This window comes from Adiantum capillus-veneris, chromosome 3 (assembly GCF_014529385.1).
Source record: "Adiantum capillus-veneris isolate H3 chromosome 3, ASM1452938v2, whole genome shotgun sequence".
In the NCBI taxonomy this organism is placed as follows: Eukaryota; Viridiplantae; Streptophyta; class Polypodiopsida; order Polypodiales; family Pteridaceae; genus Adiantum; species Adiantum capillus-veneris.
This window is the reverse complement of record NC_140933.1, coordinates 91,920,067-91,942,288: the sequence shown is the minus strand read 5'-3', so window position 1 is coordinate 91,942,288 and position 22,222 is coordinate 91,920,067. Positions and strand designations below refer to the sequence as shown.

The 22,222-nt window shown below is 43.6% G+C and overlaps 1 protein-coding gene across 1 annotated transcript; it reads left to right on the top strand.

The window, feature by feature from the left end:
- Positions 1-1,069: 1,069 nt before the first annotated feature.
- On the top strand, positions 1,070-22,222 carry LOC147461302 (uncharacterized). The gene is made up of 8 exons (XM_086508879.1): positions 1,070-1,520; positions 19,778-20,305; positions 20,418-20,555; positions 20,641-20,862; positions 21,705-21,740; positions 21,814-21,846; positions 21,970-21,985; positions 22,077-22,222. Exons 1-8 carry the CDS (start codon positions 1,164-1,166, stop codon positions 22,193-22,195), a joined length of 1,449 nt encoding a protein of 482 aa, XP_086365005.1. The 5' UTR covers positions 1,070-1,163; the 3' UTR covers positions 22,196-22,222.

Here is a 22,222-nt window from a genome sequence, read left to right as displayed (position 1 = left end):
GACATGTAGTTGCTCGACATTCTAGTAGGGGATGTGGAAGGTCTTAATCACTTCATAGATGATGGCTTGTTGTAGGTATCTAATCATGTGTGTGTGTGTGTGTGTGTGTGTGTGTGTGTGTGAGAGAGAGAGAGAGAGAGAGAGAGAGAGGACACAAAAAAATCATGGTTTTAGGAGATTACGTCCATCATCAACGACAGCAAGGTAGTGAGCTGTGTGAGGAATATTGGGGTGGGCTAGTGCGGTTTAAGCAGGTCTCTAAAGTGAATGGTGATCGTTTATGTTGTGGCTCAACCAGAGGTCAATGGTGAGGATATTTGGGTGTAATATCGTAAGCATGAAATTTAACTCGACGGAGAGCAGGAGTTCGCACGTGTGGTCCAAGCTCATCATGGGATGGAACTACCCAACGGGAGATTACAAACATCGCAAGCATCATGCTAACTCTAGTGAGAATGGTGTCTGGTCTTGCAGCATTGGTAGTTGCTATTGGTGTCCTGTGTATAGGGTAGCGATGTAGTAGCTATTCAACAAAGTGTGCTTTAATATGTTGCATGCCACATGGGCAACACTGATCCAAGATTGTAAAGAGTCTTGCGAGCAATGTGTCAAGAGGGCAATGTGATGATGTGAGCACCAAAAAGGCAAGTGGGTCTATGTTTCTCATTTTCAATAGCATCAAGGAAATTTTAGTGAAGATCAATCGAATGCAATCATTCAACTCTTACACCTTGTGAGGACCAGCTTTGGGAGTTTGAGTATAGTTAACTTTGTCTCTATACTCTGTAGACTTTACGTCAGAGTTAGCGCGTGTGGCATGGCCTTTGTTCTTGCTTTTAAACGTGTTTGATGATTATATGAACATCAACATAACAAATGAAGGGTCTTACAAACATCTTTTATTTCTTCTTTCTTTACCTAGAGGAAGAAAAAGAAGAGAATAGACTTATATACTATAATCAGATAGATAGATAGATAGATATATATATATATATATATATATGTGTTTGTATGTGTTAGTTTCTTCCTTTGTGTCATCACATCTTAAATTACATTTATCTTTTGAGCCGATGGCGAGTGGCATGACCAAACTCAATCAACTTTCATCGATGTAGAGAGCTTGGGCTTAGCCTTTACACGCGAGGAGAAGCTGTTACCTAGCCATGGCAATCGGGGCGCATGTGGCGACGCTTGTTGTGCTGATGGTAGCCATGGCTGGCCCCACAGTCGTTTCCAGTGAATATGGAGATGGTAGGAAGTGGGTAGAGACATGCGCAGGCTTGGAGCCCGCCATAGAGCTCTTCCGACAATACCTGCGCATCCCTACAGTGCATCCCTCCCCCGACTATGTGCCAGCCGTTCATTTCATCCTCTCGCTCGCCCACAACCTCTCCATTCACCCTGCCCGTGTCGTTGAGCTGGTTCCTGGTAAGGGCATTGCCCTTTTGACATGGTCAGGCTCCGACCCATCCCTTCCTTCTATCCTCCTCAATTCTCACATGGACGTTGTTCCTGTGAAGGTAGCTTTCCACTTGTGTGTGTGTGTGTGAGAGAGAGAGAGCGAGAGAGCGAGAGAGCGAGCTTTGTACACCCATTCTTTCGTTCAACCGAACTGCTGTCCTTTACAATCGTTGCACGCAACTATCTTTGCATGTGTAAAAGGAGGTAGTTATGGAGAGCACTGACGATCAGTTTGATGTAATTTTTATTTGTTTTTAGGTATTTTGCTGTGTTTTTTAGGAATCCTCCCAAGTTGAAGGGCAGATTCTCTTTGAATCCTTCCAAAGACGAAAGTACCCATTCATTGACCCGTCGTACAAAGCTCTGATTGCTATTAGAAGGAAGATGGGTGTCTTGTGCATAGGGGCTTGACACACAACGCGGACATGCTATTGCAACCTTGAGCCGATTCATAAAGAGGTAAGCTTAGGGGGTTATGTACCGACACCATTTTGAGCTTGTTTGGAGGACTCACATGTTTAGACGGTTTCATTAGGTGAGCTAGAATCCAACTTGCAGAACTCTTTTGCGGAAATGATTGCACAAGGTATAGTTGGGCATTCAACCGCTCTAATTAGTAGCCTAGACTAGCAGTATGTGTGTTCATGATGTTAGGGTGTGTAGCGGAAGAGGAACACACACAGGAGAAGAGAGAGAGAGAGAGAGAGAGAGAGAGAGAGAGAGAGAGAGAGAGAGAGCCAACAACTCAATAACGCCAGAGACAAACGATACATGTTTTGAGATAGTGGACGTTGAGTTGTCACTCTAGAGGCAAATGATGTAGGTTTTTGAGAGAGTGGATGTTGGCTGAGTCAGATTTGGGCTGAGCAAATCCTTTGAAAATACCTAACACAAAAAATTCACAAAATTGAGAATAAAATAATAAAATGGGCAAAATGTTTGGTACAAACCGCATATGTGGAAAACCATATATGTGCAAACCGCATATGTGACAAAAATTTGGAAAACCAAATTATGTGCTAAGCTAAGGAATGGCAAAGCGTCCCAACACCAATTAAAGATGACCATAGTGCAGGTTGCAGTGATCAAGTCAACGTAGAAGCTGAAAATAATGACCAAAAGAAGGAAGCGGTCATGGAAGAGGATGAATTGAAAGTGCCAAAGTTGAGCTTGTCATAGGCCATCAATGAATCCAAAAGAACCATTACCATCTGCACCTCTGCGTCGCTCACACTGTCTCGGATAACATCTAGCTGTCCAATCTTTCGCACTAGGTATATGTGATATGAGGTGCCAGTGCCAAGTTGTCCTTACTTATCCTTACCGAGTCCACCTCGAGCTACTAATGCGGTGTCACCCTCATAGGTTAGCCTGGTGAGGGGAATCTCAATCTTGAATATGCTGAGAAATCTGTTGTAAAGTAGGTAGAAGAGTGGTAGCATGAGCGGGGACACAAGGGATTGGTACAGAGTGTTATAATGTGGGGGAAGCTTGGTCAAAAGTCGATTAGCCGTATCCTCCAAAGTGATCATCTTGCCACAAACACAAAGCTTGTCTTGAAGTTGCTCCATGCGAGAAATAAGAGCTTGAAGAGAAGGGAAGTATGAGTACTGGAGGTTGAGTAGAGTCTTTTCAAAAGCAAGGATTCATAACCATCTCATAGAGATTGCAAAGGTAGTCCGAAAGTTTAAGTGTTGATCAAAATGATGTAAGAAGTGAAATCTCAGAATCCGCACAATTGATGCAAAGGTAGGAAAAGACCTTGCGGTTGGTCTTGTTCCAGGTACTAACCACGACTTGCGTGGTTACAATGGTATCAAAGATTCAGTACTAACTTAGCACGACTTGTGTGGTTACAATGGTATCAAAGATTTAATCGATTCTTCTTCTACAAGGATCTGGTCCGACTTTTTGCAGCACACGCTATCGATTCTGACAGAGAATCCGACCAAGAACGAAAAGTCAGCCCACCTAAAGTTTTGTGGGGAGAAGAATCCAATGGCAATGGAGATTCAAATAACAATAGATCGATTGATGAAGAGTTGGATGACCAACTTGAAGAATCATGGAAGTTTTTCTACGTTGTACGAATGCCCATGTTGTATAGTCGTACGGCAATACAAATATGATCCAGTCTTCTTGAAAAACTTTTCTAGCTTGTACCTTGAGTCTTTGGTCTTTGTCCACTCTTGCTGCTAAATAAACTATTTTCTTATTTTTTTGAGTAATTTCTATCTACAGAAATGAGGATATTTAAATGTGTACACTCAAATTGTAAAAGCTAGAATTTGTAGATCTACTGGAATTGATAAAAGCCATTAAGAATGGACAACTCTGATGTGTCATATGTTGGGTGACATCAAGCATCATGAAGAAGTTGTTCCATAAGTTCGGTGGGAGAGATCGGGAAATAGGTATTCCCATTGCGTCACATGGTGGGTGACGAGAGCATCAGATAAGGAATATTCCATTGGTATGGTAGGAAATCCAAACTGGATAAAGGATTACGCATAAAGACATAGGCACAAGATGAAAGATGGGTTTGGAGAAAGTTTTTTCAAAAAAAAAAAAAAAGCGGATATTTTTAAGTGTTTTTTGGGAATGCAGATGTTTTCCCATGAGGAAATCTATGTCTGCATTGCATCTGGGCATGAGGTTGCGTTCTAGGATGCCTGGGAAGTGCTGTTTAAGCATCAATTTTTAGTTCACAAGGTTTTATTGAGTTTTTTTAAAGGTTCATAAGTTTTTTTATAAGTGACCAGCCGTCCACTCTATAAGTGGGCAACCACTTACTTAAAATAAAGCAAGGAATAGGAGGTGCTCCAAAAACTCTAAAAAAAAAAAGCAGAAAACGGCAGCGTATGATTTCTCTCTCCTCTCTCTTAAGATTGCCTCAAGCTCCCTCTCTCTCTCTCTTTGTTGGTGGCCGGGTTGCCAAGATCTTGCATACGTGTTTGCACACTCCTCTAGAGCGAGGATGCTGTGCGGAGAGAGAGAGAGAGAGAGAGAGAGAGAGAGAGAGAGAGAGAGAGAGAGAGAGAGAAAGCTTTATTAACGTCTACTAGAGGCCGAACTCGACCTATGAGACAAAATCGATGTACAACTGTCAATGCCCTCTGGGTGACCAGAAAAAGGACAAAATAAAGGGAGCATGGGGTTGAATCTGCCCTGCATAGGAGGAGCTCATCTCCCCTATGCATATTTGTGAGCATTCCATTCCATCATCGAGCGAGTGAGAGGGAGCCCTCTCTTTTATACAATCCACTTAGGATTTCCACAAGTGTGCATTCATTGTGAGCCGTAGGATTTAGTTCTACCATCTAACTGTGCTAGATCAATGCTTATAAATAGCCTTAGTCTACACAAGGTACAAATTCTAAATTCCCTTATCCATAAAATACTCCAGGGTTGGGAAAGCAACTTTGTGACCATACTTTGTGCGAAAAGCTGTCTTGTTCTCATCACCAATGCGAATGCGAATTTGGTGATACCCCGACTTTAGATCAATTTTGGAGTAGATCTTTGCACCCAATAATTGATCAAATAACTCGTCGATGCGAGGCAAGGGAAACTTGTTTTTGATTGTCAACTTATTCAAAGCACGATAGTCGGTGCAAAGACGCATAGACCCATCTTTCTTCTTGACCAACAAGACGGGAGCTCCAAAGGGACTTTTGCTTGGGCGAATATGACCTTTATCTAGCAAATCTTCTAGCTGCCACTGTATCTCTTGAGATTCTGAGTATGAAACTCGATAAGGGGCTCGAATTGGTGGAGGTTGGCCGGGGATCAAATCTATGGGATGATCCACAGGACGCCGAGGAGGAAAAGTTGTTGGTAGTTCGTCGGGAAACAAGTCGAGATGGGGTTGAAAGAAGGGTTGTTGCAAAGAAGGAATGTTTGACGAGGATTTAGCTTCTTCTTCTGCACTGGGTTTGACATCTCGCAACATGATTAAAGCAGTAGCACAATCACGTTTTCGAACCAGCCGTTTGACTTGCAAAGTAGAGACCAATATAATGGGTTTGATACTGAAAAGACCACAAAGCTCCATTTTCTGTTGCTTGTGAAAGAGTCGAATTGAGTGATCTCTGAAACTGATTATTGGATCGTACTGAAATAACCAAGATTGGCCAAGGATCAAGTCGTAATGTGACAAGGGCATAATTGAAAAACCAAGCTGATCCTGGTAATCCTGATTCTGAAAATCCAGCTTTTCAATCCTTTTGTTGCACTCGAGAAAGGAACCATCAACAAGTTTTACTTGGTAAGCCGCCTCACTAGGTTGTGTTTGAAGGCGAAGTTTAGTAATCAAGGATGTGCTGACGAAATTAGTTGAACACCCACTATCCACAAGAACATTGATTGGCTGCTTGCAAACAAAGCCAAGGAGGCTGAGAATCTGATTCGAAAGATCCACTGGAGCAGCGACATGATTTCGAGCATTTAACATTTAGGCACTTACCACCATAGAAACTCGAACACAACGTGCTGCTTGCTTGCGTTTGTTTGGATAGGAGGTTGGCTGTGGATAGGTTCTGAAATTGTGGTCTCCATGTGAGAATTCTAGCAACGATTTGAAGGGTTTGGCTTCTTGGGGCACTCATACCATCTGTGTTGTCCATTGCAAATTGTGCATAATCCTGGACGGTTGGAGTGGGAGGTTGTAACAGATTTGGACACTCGAAGTCAAGAATCAATCACGACAACACCAAATAACCACTTCAAAACAGTTCACAGTTCACAATAGATTTGCATTGGCCCGGCGGAGTTCCGTGCCTAGAGATATTGGCCCCAAAGACTGGCGCCCCTTTCGATATTTCTTTATGTATTAATCAGTTCAAAGTACAAGAGAGTGGTTCGGGTTCGGGTTTCACTTTCAGACTTTGCGTCCAGATGCTCTGCAGAGTGGGAGCCCAAACCACTTATTTAAAGTTTACAAGGGTTGCCAAAAGCAGAGCCCCAAAAGCTTAAAAATAAAGCAAAAGCTCTTCTCTCTCTCAAGCTCTCTTGAGTTGTAAAAATAAAGCAAAGTATTCTCTCTCTCTCTCTCTCTCTCTCTCTCTCTCTCTCTCTCTCTCTCTCTCTCTCTCTCTCTCTCTCTCTCTTTCTCATACTTGCGTAGAGAAAAAGCAAAAATCTGCCGCAGCCCTGCTTTTGCGCCGCAATTTACGGAACACAAGCCACGTCATCATATCAGCGTATTTCCGGGATTTCAGCCTGCTAGCCTGCTGTCCTAGGGTTAGGGTTAGGGTTTTTGGCATGTTTTAGGGTTTGTAGGTTTTAGGGTTAGGGTTTTTGGCATATTAGGGTTTTTTGGCATTTAGGGTTTGCAGGTTAGGGTTAGGGTTTTGCTGGTTTTAGGGTTAGGGTTAGGGTTTTGCTGGTTTTAGGGTTAGGGTTTCAAGAATCAGGTTTTTTAGCAACAGTTAGGGTTTTGGCTTTCGGGCAGACACGTCATCACTTCGTGACATACCCCTCTCTTGAAAGCATTGTAATTGCCCTCGATTACGCCTGCAAAATAGACAGAGGCCATAAACCGTCTTAGCAGACACTAACTGTTAGTACCTACGTACTAGGAACACACATCTACCACATGTACCAATCGACAGTCACATCACACGACTTTATCAGCAATGTAGCTAGCAATCGCATCTAGATCCAATCGGGACCTCATCGATGTCCGATTGACTAACCCTATTGCAACCATGTCTACTCGAGATCAATCAGACCAAAATGCTGCAGTCATTTCGTCTATCAGTTCCTGCACTTAAAAGAAGTCAAGAACAAATCAGTATCATAATCAGGAATTCCATTTCATAAAGTCATCCAGCAGAATACTGTCAGCTCTCAGTATCCCTGAAGCTCAAAGAGACATCAGTGACTTTAGTATCAAAATCGAGGCATCTGTTGACAAAGGAGCGGAGTGACTCCTCTCTTGTGCATCCCATTGCACCAGATCTCTGGCCAAGCTGAATTTTGGGTTCCATTTGGAGTAGACTATGCTAAACCAAAAGCATCGAGGTAAAATTTCACAATCCAAGGAGTATCTGCTAGGTCCTCCTCCTCCATCCACTTCGCATTTAATGCAGGATAGTTCTTGAGCTTAACCAAGAACCGCCTTCGGACTTTACCTTTCTTTGTATCCTTATGTGCCCAAATCTGTTCAGGAACAAGGATCTCCTCGTTTTCTTCCACTTCGGGTTGCTCAGTAGGCTCCCCATCATCAGGCACGTCACCTTTAAAAGGTTTCAAGAGACTCACATGAAATGCATTGTGAATCCTCCAAGTATCAGGTAGTTTCAGTCGGAAGGAGACATCATTTATCTTTTCAGAGGTCTGGAAAGGTCCGTAGTATCGTATACTAAGCTTTGGAAAAAGCCTCTCGTTTCTCTTTTTCTTTCTCAGGCGTGCCTTCTCAAAACGTAAGAGCACCCAATCATCCTACTTCAATTTCAAGTCGCGATGATGGCGATCCGTTGCCTTTTTCTGTCGTTCTTGAGATTTCTGCAAAGTCTCACGAACCTTTGCAAAAGCCGTATCTAAGTCTCGCGTATATTCATCCGCTTCAAAAATCTTATCTTTCGTGCTTAGGAAGGGTGGAACCTTCGCAGCACCGTCTGTTATCTCAAATGGCGCGTTCCCCATCGAAGAGTGTATTGTGTTATTGTAGGCAAATTCCAACAAAGATAAGTACTTTTCCCATTGAGTCTTCTAATCTGAGATATAAGACTTCAATAAATCTAGAACCACTGAATTGGCAATCTCAGATTGCCCGTCAGCAGTCTACGGGTGGAATGATGACGAGAACTGCAACCGCGTGCCAATGTTCTCCCAAATTGCCTTCCAAAACAAACTCGTAAATCTGGGGTCTCTGTTGTCGCAGACAATCGTCTCAGGCATGCCATGTAATCTGAAGATCTGGGCACAAACAGTCTCGCTAAGTGATCCGGCTTGATTGTTTTCTTCACTGGAATGAAATGAGCCTGTTTGCTAAATCTATCAATAACAGTCCAGATACCTTCGTGACCACTCTGTGTTCTCGGGAGATAAAAAATGAAGTCCATTGCAATACTTTCTCAGGGGCGGGTGGGTATGGGTAAAGACAGTAACAATCCCTGTGCTTTATGCCTGTCAAACTTGACCTTCTGGCATACTAAGCAATTGCGCACAAACTCTTCCACATCCTTCTTGAGTCTCAACCAAAAGAAGTATTTCTCTACCCCTTTCATGGTGGTAGCAATGCCGCGGTGACCCGTAAAAGGTGGACAGTGGCATTCAGGTATAACCTTTTATCTCAACGGCTGTGTAACGCACAACATGGTTTTTCTCATTATGTAGCCATCCCGAATGGAATATCCCGCTACTGTCTCCCCATCCCGTATTCGTGTGAAAACGTCTGCAAAATCTGTATTTGTGGCATACTGGTCGGTCGACCATATCCTCGAAGCTCCTTTGATGTATCGCGCTAGAACCAACGGCTTCCGAGACAAAGCATCTGCAACCACATTCTTCTGGCCCTACACATGGACAATCTGGAAGTGAAACTGTGACAAGATGTTCGGCCACCGCATCTGCTTTTCCGAAAGCTGCCTCTGTGACAAGAAGTAGCGCAAACTCTGATGGTCTGTAAAGACAGTAAAATCCGCTCCGAGTAGGTAATGCCGCCACTGGGTAAGAGCATCGATAACGGCGAAAAGCTCTTTCTCATAAATCTGTGCTGTCATCTCCGGCCTTGAGAACAATCGGCTCTCGTAAGCAATGACATGGCCTTCTTGCATTAAAACCGCACCCACACTACGACCACAAGCATCACAATATACTTCAAATGACTACTGCAAGTCCGGCAAAGTCAAAACTGGTCTCGTAGTCAATTTCTCTTTCAATGTTTGAAAGGCAGTCACCTTTGTGGGTCCCCACGAGAAAGGGACTCCTTTCTGTGTCAAGATATGCAAAGGGGAAGCAACCTTTGCAAACTTTCGAATGAACCGTCTGTAGTACGAACACAGTCCCAAGAAGCTTCTAACTTCATGGACATTCTTCAAATCGGGCCAATCACGGATATTGTCTATCTTGGCCGGATCCATTTGCACTCCTGCTGTTGAGACAATGTGTCTCAAAAAGTGTATCTCTGGTAGGAAAAATTCACTTTTCTTTGCATTAATCACTAACTTGTGATCTCGTAATGCCTGAAAGACCTGAAGCAGAGATCTCTGTGTTCTGCCTCATGCTTGGAGAAAACAATGATATCGTCAAAGAACGTGCCAACAAATAGCCGGTACTCTCGAAAAATCCTGTCCATCATCCGGTTAAATGTTGCAGGAGCATTGGTTAAGCCAAAAGGCATCACCAAAAACTCAAATATCCCAAAAGTCGTCCAAAAAGCTGTCTTGTAGACGTCTCCCGGCGCGGTTCTGATCTGATGATATCCACTCTTCAGATCAATCCTGCTAAAGCACGAGGATCCCTGTAATCGGTCGAGTATATCATCGATCCTAGGAATCTGTTCTTGATGGTGATTTTGTTGAGAGCTCTATAAGCGATGCACATTGTCCAAGATCCGTCTTTCTTCAAAACCAACAACACTGGAGAGCAATACGGTGAAGTACTAGGCTGGACAAGACCCTTTTCCAAGAGGTCTTTCACTTGGTTCATAATCTCTTTATTCTGTGCTCGGCTCACACGGTAAGGTGGCCGGTTCGGTGGTGTACTTCCAGGTATCAGATCAATGGTATGATCTTCAGGCCCTCTAAAAAGCAATCGGCATGAGTGTGGAGAAAAAAATCTTGGCGTTCTTTTGTTCAGGTCAAAACATATTCGACCTTTATCCATCGTTCAGTTCTCTCCCAAAAAAAAAAAGTAAAGAAACTGAAGTTCATCAAGTACAATCTCTGAGCCCTTCATTTGTCAAAGTCGCTTTCTCGGCTCGGTAGTCAACCACGGCGTAGTTCTTGTGGTACCAAGGGATTCCGAGTAGAACGTCACTCGCGTGCCCTGCACCCCTGTCATTGCAAACGAAGTTTGCCAATGCTCGGTGTAATGGTAGCATCACGTCCGAGTGCCGGTCGAACTACCTCCGCCTGTGGCCTCAGCCTGTCGGGCATAATTCCAAATCGAGCCGCCTATTCCAAGTGAAAAGAAGTTGGCCTTGGCTCCTTCAAAAGAGCTTCTTGATCATTCACTTTGCCCCAAAAAGGCGGCAAAGTTTGTAGTTTCATTCATTTGATTCGGTTCAGGTCCCACGCCATGTGGTACTAGTTCTGCTTTTTATCTGCCTTTTCCGTCACGTCTTTCAGTTGCTTTAGAACTCTCTGGCCTTTCTTTATCTTGTTCATTCGGTGCCTTATTAGGGCACTTCGCAGAGATATGTCCATGTTCCCCGCATTCAAAGCACTTCCCCTCGCTGATGAAGCGAGCTCTCTCCTCAGGAGTAAGCTTGGGTCGTGCATCCTTCTTTTCTGGGTTGCTCTTTCTCTTTCTACTTTCATTCGCTGAAGTTTGTTCGGCTCGTTGTGTCATGACCTCATCGGTGGGGTAGGTCAGACTGCCAAAGTGAATGGCAAAGCCCCGTTTCGCATGACTCATCAACTCCTGAATAGAAGCTGACTTCTGTTCCAAGCAGTGATCTCGGATCTCTGTAGGTAGACCCAAGGTAAACCGCTCAATCTGTTCTCTGATCGAGATCTTTTTGAATGAAGAGGCGGGTAGAAAAGAGCTCCAGAATCTCTTGCCAAAAGTATCCACTGTATCTCTCTTGGTCATCCGAAGATGGTTCCAAGCAGCTCGTATATCGTCTTCATACTCTTGAGTCAACCAAGAAGAAATTAAATTTCAGCCATTTAACTGCGCAGTCTTGTTTAAAAGAAGCGTGGACCACCAAGTTCGAGCATTCCCCTGAAAATAAGAGGCAGCTCTCCGAATCTTGGAGTGCTCTGAGTAGCGTCCTCCCGCGAAAGGATGTCAAACTGCTGTATAAAAGACAAAGCCTTCGAAGCATCTTTGTATCCTGAAAAAGTGTCAAATTTGATCGACTGTCCACCTTCCTTAAACTCTCGGACTTTCTTGATTTTATCTTCCAGAAAGTCATACTGGTTGGCTTTATAAAAATTCTTCTTGTTCGCATAAAAGTTGCCGTCATCGGAGTGAACTATTTGTAGACGAGTTCTCTGTAGAATTGTCACTCACTGGGCGAGATTTAGACTTCTTTGCCTTTTTCTTGCCCTTTTCGAAGCGTTGTTTCTTGCTTCTCTTTTTGCCTTTTCTGTCTTCTTCACTCGAATATGAAGAGCTAGAAGAACTGTCAAAAGAGAAGAAGAACTGGGTACTCCTTCAAACCGAACACGCTTCTTCTGTTTCTTTGCTTTGTCAACTGTCGTCTGACGACCCAAATAGCCCGGGAAGTCAGTGCCTTTCTTCTGCTTTTTCCCGTGCTTTTTGGCTTTGTTCTGCGCGTCAAAAAGCTGAGCAATCCGTGCATCAACCACCTCTTCTAATTCCTTCTCTGAATATTGCTTGTGAGCAGAAGGTTTCTTGAGAGCGGGTTTCCGGGGTGGTGGTGTGGTTTTCTGCCACTACTCGTGCACTTCCTGAAAAGAGTCTCGCTCATATATTTTGTCAATTTCAGGTTCTTCGCAAAATTGAGCATCATCTTTGTTGCATCGCTGATCAATTGACGACGCTTTATCTCTCGTTGCTCCGCCTGAGTAGGCCGAGGCAGGCCATACTCTGTCGGAATCTTCATTGTGATCCCTGCCCGCATCTCCGGATGCAGAGGGAGTTGACTGATCCTTGCGTGAAGCCATAGGTGCCGCGGAAAAAAAGAATTGGGGATCGGATTTCCTGTAGAAGAGAAATCGGCCATGCTCTGATACCACTGTAACAGACTTGGACACTCCAAGTCAAGAATCAATCACAACAGCACCAAATAACCACTTCAAAACAGTTCACAGTTCATATTTGACAATAGATTTGCATTGGCCCGGCGGAGTTCCGTGCCTAGAGATATTGGCCCCAAAGACTGGCACCCCTTTCAGTATTTCTTGATGTATTAATCAGTTCAAAGTACAAGAGAGTGGTTTGGGTTTCACTCTCAGACTCTACGTCCAGATGCTCTGCAGAGTGGGAGCCCAAACCACTTATTTAAAGTTTACAAGGGTTGCCAAAAGCAGAGCCCCAAAAGCTTAAAAATAAAGCAAAAGCTCTTCTCTCTCTCAAGCTCTCTCGAGTTGTAAAAATAAAGCAAAGTATTTTCTCTCTCTCTCTCTCTCTCTCTCTCTCTCTCTCTCTCTCTCTCTCTCTCTCTCATACTTGCGTAGAGAAAAAGCAAAAATCTACCGCAGCCCTGCTTTTGCACCGCAATTTACGGAAACAGGCCACGTCATCATATCAGTGCATTTCTGGGATTTCAGCCTGTTGCCCTAGGGTTAGGGTTAGGGTTTCCAGAATCAGGGTTTTCAGCAGCAGTTAGGGTTTCGGCTCTCGGACAGACACGTCATCACTTTGTGACAGAGGTTGAAGGAGCCGATGAAGAGGCTTGTTGCCAGAAGAAGTATCCTGCCGAAAATCACGAAGACCATTCCTTCTATGATTGGGACGATTGTGTTGTCGATTCGGATTATTTGCAGAAGATGAGGCTGTGGAAGTGGCTGCTTGTCTAGAAGATTGGGGTCGAAAAGAATTTTGTCCCGCAGAGTATTGTCTCGAAGACTGAGGTCTTGAGAAAGAATGCTGGTTCTGACCACCTTGTCCTTGATGATTACGTTCTAAAGAGCCTGCAGAATTGGAAGCTCGATCGCCAGGAAGGAAACTTCTGAATGGGCGCCGATTATCGCCGAGATGCTCGACATAAGCGATTGCAACATCCAGTGTGGCAGTGTGAGGATTCTAGGTACTAATCCTTTATTAAGTACTTAAACTCATGATTAAGACTTAGAAACTTAAACTGAACTAGAAACAAGACTCAGAAGACTCTGTGTTTGATTGATTGAAAGTGTGATACAAGGGCTCCTTATATAGGAGATGAAGAGACACAAATGAAAAGACACATCTCCTGGTGAAGAGACATGACTTTAGACGTAAAGAGTCAAGACACATCCTTTCGGCGAAGAGTTGCAACCGTTGGGTGAAGAGTCGCACCCGTAGAGCGAAGGGGTGTGACCAATGGTCGAAGGAGTGTGGCTTTTGGCGAAGAGACACGTCTTTTGGGCGAAGGGGTGTGAACATCCAAGCTCAGGGGTCCTCCTTGGCATGGCACTTCGCGTATCTGCAACTAGCAGTAGATGTATTGCTGTTAACATAGTCACAATCGTGACATTCCCTCCCATTTAAAATGAGAGCCCGTGTCAAAGAAATGACTTCTGATGTTGATAGAACTCTGGAAAAGCATTGAATCTTCGAAAATCTTCAGTCTTTGAGTTATCGAAAACCTTTGTCTGGAACCTTTACTTCTTGCGAAACCTTTTTGCTTTGACTGCTAAATCCCATGTCATTGCATTATTCAAAGACTTTTTAGAGGCATCTGGCATAATCAGGTTGGCTGCAACAACAGGTTGATCTTCAAATTCCTTTATGCGATGTAAGACGAGATGCATAGAACGGGTGCAAGAAATCCGTCGTCAACCATGTTGCACACAAAGGGAGTCTTCCAGAAAGTTCAGCGCTGGAGGAATGAAGGAGCGCAGCTGGCTGAGAACGCTTATGCTGCAGATCGTGAAAGAGTGCCATTCGCTGGAGTTTCTTTGTTGTTGTTAAATATCTTACGCTTTGGAACTGTTCACACTTGGAGTAGCAAATTGAATGGCTTTTAAATTTTAACCCAAATCGTATATGGGCTGATGGGATTATTTGACGTAAGAAAACCAGCGAAAAGTAAAAGTCACCAAAACAGCCAGCGAAGAGAAAAATTAACGAGCAGCTTGGCGGCGTTTCAAGCCAGCGCATGGAGAAAAAGGGGCGACCTTGGATGAAAAGGTGCGAGCAGCTAGCGCTTGGTAAGGAGGGACGACTCTTGGGGAAGGGATGCAACACTTCCGCTGAAGGGCCACAACAAAAGAGGCAAATTCAGTTCAGCACCCCTGTGAAGGAAACGGTGCGAGGGAGAGAGATACACAGCAGGGGCAGCAATGGCTGCATGTGAAGGGGCACATCGCCTTGGGAAGAGGTACGAGCAAGGGGTAACCTTCTACCAGGTCAATGGCCTTTCACATGAAAGGGTGCGAGCACACGGGTACGAAGGGGTGCTATCCGATGAAAGGATACGCAAGGTACGAAGGTTTCCGGGTATGCCACACACATACACATCTCTCTTTTGTCTTTTATATAGAATTGGAAAAAAATATCAAGTTACCTCATACTCGCATATGTGTGCGTGTACCACCTTTCTTCTGCTTCCATACAACTCCGAGAAAAGGAGGGGGGAGAGGGTAGCAGCGAGGGTGAGAGGCTCACAACGTTCGGGTCCCGGGAAAAAAATTTGCTCTGATACCACTGTGAGGATTCTAGGTACTAATCCTTTATTAAGTACTTAAACTCATGATTAAGACTTCAGAAACTTGAACTGAACTCAGAGACAAGACTCAGAAGACTTTGTGTTTGATTGATTGAAAGTGTGATACAAGGGTTCCTTATATAGGAGATGAAGAGACACAAATGAAAAGACACATCTCGTGGTGAAGAGACATGACTTTAGACGTAAAGACACATCCTTTCGGCGAAGAGCTGCAACCGTTGGGCGAAGAGTCGCATCCGTGGAGCGAAGGGGTGTGACCAATCGTCGAAGGAGTGTGGCTTTTGGCGAAGAGACACGTCTTTTGGGCGAAGGGGTGTGACCATCCAAGCGTAGGGGTCCTTCTTGGCATGGCTCTTCGCGCATCTGCAACTAGGAGTAGTAGATGTATTGGTCACAATCGTGACAGGCAGGGTTAAATTTATGGACATCAAGTGAGAGTCTCTATCTCAAGAGTTAGTTTCTGAAACTCCGAGATGTACGTGGCCGAGGAACCAGTTTGGCTCAGGCGGCGGAGAGAAGACCGACCGTGAAAATCTGCATTTGCAGGCTCAAAAGCCTTGCAAAGGACGCGTCGGAATTTGTCCCATGTAGTGGTGATCTTTCCATCTTTAACTCGTCGACGCCACCAAAGGAATGCAGTATCCTTTAGCAGGTAACTTTCCAAAGCAACCTTCTTACTTTCAATGAGATCGGTGTTTGCGAAATAAACATCCATCTTGAAAAGCCAATGGTCCAGCACGCGCTTATCGTGGCGACCGTTATATGGCTCGGGCAACTTTGCATCAATTTTCTTTTTCTGTGCTATGTTTATTACTTTAAAAAGGTACTTTAATTCTAGATTGTCTACCTCTGGTTTTGGAGACTCGACTTGCTCAGGAACTGACTTTGCTACAAAGGAAACCGAATGTGTAGCTGGCTGTGTCCTCGAAGAAGAAAATGCCTGTAAGACATCCAAACGGGATGCAAGACCGGTGGAAAGGGTCTGTTGGAGGACGGACGTCTGCTTTCTGAGGATGGCTATCGGATCGTCAAGTGGAACAGGAGCACTCCCTGCCTGACATTCTGACAGCTCAGAGGGAATATCTTGGAGAGGCTGGAGAGGTGTGGGTGCCGTAAAGAGGCGAAGCTGTTGATGATGCTGCGTCGAACTTCTCCAAGAAATCTGCTTCAAGGTCCAAATCCTGTATATCTTCCACCTCGTTGATAGGAGGTGTGTCGTCTAGGGTCAAAGGTGTATAATCCGGAAGCTGCAACTCGCTGTGAACGTGAACTAGAGGCCGCTGTGAGATGATATCGTTCACTGTATCCACTCGGCACTCCGTCAGAGAATAGGCCAAGTGAGGGTACCGTCCCAGAATGTGCTCGAAATGTGGCAAATGAAGAGTTTCGCACGTAACAAATATGTGCCACACCACCCAGACCTGTAATCGAGAGGCGTGGCAATGGGTAACATACACTAGATAATTCTGCGGCAAAACTGCTGGCTGTAGTGTAGGAACAGGAGCAGGTGCGACTGTCGAAATGGGTTCGGGAACCGGTATCTCTTTTGGAACAGGTGGGGGTTCTGAAGATGGGGAATCCGGAATGATAATCACTTCCGGTTTGTGTGCGGGTTCTGGTTCCGGGGTATGTGGAATGACGATCACTTCGTGAACAGGAGGAGGATTTTCCGGCAAGATTTCTTTAGGGACCTTGTCTATGTATGAAATATAGAGAGGAAGTGTAGGCAATCCGTTGTCAGCCATCGTATGCGCACCAGGTGACGGCCAGAATTTGCAGCGTTGGAAGTTTGCAGAAGAGCATTCAGCAACAATCTTTTCACGCTAGTTCCTCATTGCGATGGAGTTTTAAATTTTTGTACCAAAAGGGTGCCCACTTGCAGTTATTGGGTGGCCGGCCAAACCCTTTAATAACTTAATGGGTGGCCACTTAAAAACTGAAGCGCTGGCTGAGTATAATAAAAACGTTACGTTGCTGCCTTGCCTTGCGTAGAGTTATTTGCCGTAAAGATGCCACCGTGGGCTGCAGCGCAAGGGGTGCCGGGTGAAGAGACATGCCATGTGCACATGCCAAGGCTGGATACCGCAAGGGGGGGTGCGACTCTTCATGGTAAAAGGTGCAACCCGTCTACGCGAAGAGGCACCACTTGATATAGAGGTATACTCCAGGAATTGCAGCCGGTATGCCTCAACACACATCTCCTGCTCTTGCTTTACTTATTTATTTAGAAGAGAAGGTTTCGGGTACATCATGCTGGGCTGTGTGTATTCCATTGTTCTTCTTCTTCCATGCAACTGTGGGAAGGGGGGGAGAGGGTAGATGCGAGGGTGAGAGGCTCACAACCTTCGGGTCCGGGGAAAAAAATTTGCTCTGATACCACTGTAAGGATTCTAGGTGCTAATTCTTAATTAAGTACTTAAACTCATGATTAAGACTTAAGAAACTTGAACTGAACTCAGAAACAAGACTTAGAAGACTCTGTGTTTGATTGATTGAAAGTGTGATACAAGGGCTCCTTATATAGGAGACGAACAGGTACATATGAAAAGGTATGACCCTTCACGAAGAGACACATCTTTTAGGCGAATAGACATGTCTTTATGCGAATGGACACATCCATTCGATGAAGAGCCGCAACCATTGGTCGAAGGGACATGACTGGTTGTCGAAGGAGTGTGGCTGTTGGTGAAGAGGTATGACTTTTGGGCAAAGGGTTGTGACCGTTCGAGAACAGAGTCCTCCCGGGTTGGTCACACTTTGCATCTGCATCTGTAATGAATCAAGAAGAGTGTAGCAAGTCACAATCGTGACAATTCCCTCTTACTATGTTTTAGAGTTTCATTTTGGCCAAGAGCCTTTAAATACGAGGTGTTGTGAACACAGAATTCGAGAATGCGTCCTCGCACAATTATAAAAGTTTCTTGATTGATGATAAAAAAATACCGATAGGGGCGCTCAACTTGAGGGCGAATACTCTCTGGAGCAGAATTCGCTGCTGGTGTTGTCTATTAAGTGCAAGTGTGATATTTCAAGTCTTTCAGTTGCACATTTAAGTGTTTAGATGAGTCATCCATCCGGCGGGGAGGGGTCACTCTACGTCAAGCAAAACTGAGTCCGTAGATGCCCCAAAGCACCAGGGTACCATGTCTAGAGAGTACATCACAAGGCCACTAGGAGATCCAACCACAACATGAAGAAACTAGACAGGGGGAGATGGAGCGGGCCTTCTCTGACCGCACTGCCATGCTTCGGGGATTGTTCACTCTCTACCCACTTATGCATGGGATACTACACCCCAGTTTGGTACTGGATGGAGTTAGCTTGTTCTTGGCATATCATGGTTGTACTCTGCATATAGTTCCACGTCCATTAGAATGAGAGATCCATCCGCCCCATCCCTCGTAGAAACGTGCACACACCCCCATGTCAGCCTATTTTATTTTTTTCTGTAGCAGGTTTACTTTTAGCAATCCTGTTCTTTTTTTTGGATACCCAAAGGAAACACAAAAATATACATTGTTTTGTCTCATAGGCCGACTTGAGCCTCTTGAAGATTTTATTAAATCTCTCTCTCTCTCTCTCTCTCTCTCTCTCTCTCTCTCTGCGCACTGCTGAGAGTAGCTTTTTCCAACTGAATTTTGCATTCATTGACCGGTGGTTGTGCGACCCTTCTGATATCAAGATTGCAAATAGAAATTACACTATTGTTTGGACCATTGTACAGCAGCAGTTCTTTCATGCCCATGTAACTTCTGTCTCTAGAGGTTGACTGCTACATTTACTACTTGTGAGGGTCCAGGTAAATGGAGAGCTATTCTTGCCCTCTTATCATACTTTGCTTGCTCATTGAGTTGAGCTGGCCTTTGGCCGATTCCTGCTTTCCAATGCGAGGTTGGAGGTATTGAATTCCAGTTTCCAAAGAGAATGAGAGCTGAATTTGGTTCAAAATGCAAGTCAAGCGCTACCAATGTGCTTTGATACCATGTGAAAACAAGTGAAAGGGTCACGATGGCTTTCTAAAACAATAAGAAAGTGATAAAATCATTAAGTTTGAGTTTAACTAGAATTATATAAGGTGAAGCAGTGTTCGAAAATGTCTCTTTTATTAAGCAATCGAGTGTCCTCCTCTCAAAGAAGCAAACCAAAAATACTAGAATTTCTTTTTGAAATTTGTAGGATTTTTAAACTAAGTTTTGACATCATTGCACCGATTTTTCTTCTCTTTACCATGGTTTGCTCATATATATATACATATATATATATGTGTGTGTGTGTGTGTGTGTGTGTGTGTGTGTGTATAAATAAATAAATAAATAAATTTACATATATAATAAAAAGAACTCATTAACATATTATACATATATGTATGTATGTGTGTGTGTGTGTGTACAACTTACTAGAATTATGCAAGGTGAAGCTTCACTTTATCATTCTAAAAGAATAGAATGCAAGAGAAGTCGAGCCATGTGAGAAAGTGAAATGAAAGGTGAAATAAAAATATCCATTTAATACTTTAAAATCAAAATAGCATTTAAGGTAAGTCTCAATCATCACGGAAAACATTGAAAGTATGCCTAACCCAACACATCTCTAAGGCTTCCTTTAGAAAGCCAATTATTCTCAAATAATTTTCTTATTAATTACATCCGTTTCACATAATTATCTTCTCATCACTCTGGTCCCCTTTTCTCATCCCTTCATGCAGTTAAACACCCATGCATATCTTCTTTATGAAATATTACACATTTCATTTGCCTGCCATTTTCCTTTCAAGCCAGTCTGACTGTTTTTTGTGGTTTTCATTGGCAGAAAGAGGAATGGAGTCATGATCCTTTTGAAGCAGTAATGGAGGAGAATGGTGATATTTATGCCCGAGGGGCTCAAGATACCAAATGCATCGGAATTCAGTACCTAGAGGCTATCAGAAATCTCAAACGTAAAGGTTTCAAGCCTGTAAGGACGGTCCACATTTCATTTGTGCCAGATGAAGAAGTTGGAGGAGGTGATGGGTTTGCCAAACTTATCGACTCAACCTTTTTTGAGTCATTAAATGTGGGTGTGGCCATAGACGAAGGCCTTACCTCAGAGGCAGAAGCATACAGAGTGTCTAATGCAGATAGGTCACCTTGGTGGTTAGAGATAAAGGCTATGGGCCAGCCAGGTCATGGATCCAGACTTTATGATGACAGTGCTCTAGAAAATTTGATGATTAGCTTAGAGGCCATCAAGACGTTTAGAGATGCGCAGTTTGACCTTGTGAAGGCAGGGCTAGCTGAGGAAGGTGAAGTGACCTCGATCAATGCAGTTTACCTTAAGGCTGGAAGTGTCACTTCCTCTGTAAGCACCTCCTGATAATTAGTCTTAATTTGCTTCCATAAATGAAATCTCTATCAATTGCTCCTCCACTATTGTGTAAGAGGATGTATTGTTTATGACCTGAGAATTGCAGGGTTATGTTATGAATGTGCAACCTTCAGAAGCCGAAGCAGGCTTAGATATTAGAGTTCACCCCGGTACTAATACGCAAGTATTGGAGACCCTCATAGCAGAGCAATGGGCACCTCAATCTAGGAACATGAGCTACAAGGTTGGAGAGACATTTAATGAGCAATTCCTAATCCTGCGTCAGATCTTGGGTTCTGACACTTATCTCTGTTTGATGACTCTTGCAGTTTATTGCAAAGACGCCAAAAAGTGGCCGTACCCCAGTAGATGATTCGAGTCCATGGTGGGGTCTACTGGTTGATGCAGTGATCAAGACAGGTGGAAAACTTGCTGATGTAGAAACGAGGCAATCAACCACCGATGGCCGACTTTTGCGGATTGCAGGGATTCCGACATATGGGTTTTCACCCATTTCCAATACGCCGATTCGGCAGCATAGTGCTAATGAGGTTACTCTTTCTCGGTTCAAAAGTTTCTGATTTTTGCATGGTGTTTTATCTTTGTTTTTTGCTTTTCAGTCTTCACTAAATAGTAAGGTGTTTACACATTTAGTTGTTGGTTCTCATGTTGAATTCGATGAAGTACTGTACATCGGGGGCACAATGATGTAGCAGCCCACTCGTCTATAGGTAGCTTGTACTAGGTTTAAGAGTGACGTTCAAGTTGTTAATGCGGGCATCTCATGTCGAGCTTGATGAAGTGCTGTAAATTGGGAGGGCGATGACACCCACTCATCTATAGGTAGACTGGGTTGTAGAGTGATAAATAGTACATAGAAAGCATGAAAGTAAAGTTACAAGGGCAAAGTGAAAATTTATAAATGTTGCGCATGTTTGGATCTGTTGAGGGCCAAAAAGGAAGAATGTTGCCTCTTGACTGATTGAAACTTGTAATGAGATAAAAAGCTCACTGCAGCATGTGTCCAGGCAACAACAATATAATATTCTTAGAAGAAGAGCACATAAGTTTTAACGTTGTAGGAACAATCCCAAGAGACCTCAAAGATCTATCCGACGAACTTAGTGCTCCAAAAATCCTAGGTTTAATGTAATCCCACCGTTAAAAAGTGAATTTTACCTTTAAATAAAAGATTATTTAGATGGTGAAAAACCTACAAATCTTGGAGGATTTGTGCAAATTTTCCTAAATATCTGACAAAACCTTTAATTTGTCAAATTCTAAGGTTTTCAAAGTATTTGTGGAAAACTTTATGCCAATCCATTTTCTTAGAAAGATTCTGAGAGAGAAAACATGTTGTGATTCATACTAACCGATGGTTTTCATTTTCCAGTTTTTAAATGCTGGAGTGTTCTGCAAGGGGATTACTGTTTATGAGGAAATTATCAGAGCCTATGCTTCATATGGTGCCATATCAACGTCATGATCGCATGTATCACCAGAAAATTGTAGCTGGACCGAGTCTTATATTTTGGGTATGTATAATAAGAAAATGGAGCATATGAAAACCAATTTGAAACAACACAACCCTTACATGTTTTTATATAGAGAGAAGGGATAGTATAACTCCTAAGCTTGCCCTTCTGAACTGTCTATAGACCCTCTTAAGCCAAGGTTAGGAAGGGAGTGGTCATGTGATGGAAAGTTATCAGTCTCTTGCACGGCGACAGGTGCACCAGTTATTTGCCTTATATGCACTATGCAGGTGCTTGGGCTGTATTTTTTCAAGTACTAGAGCTATGTACTTCACCAGTTCGACCTTTGCTAGCCATTGGAAAATTGTACATAGCCAACTTGAAAGGCTATCATGACACTGATTTATAATTCATAAGCTTATCATGCTTATCAAAA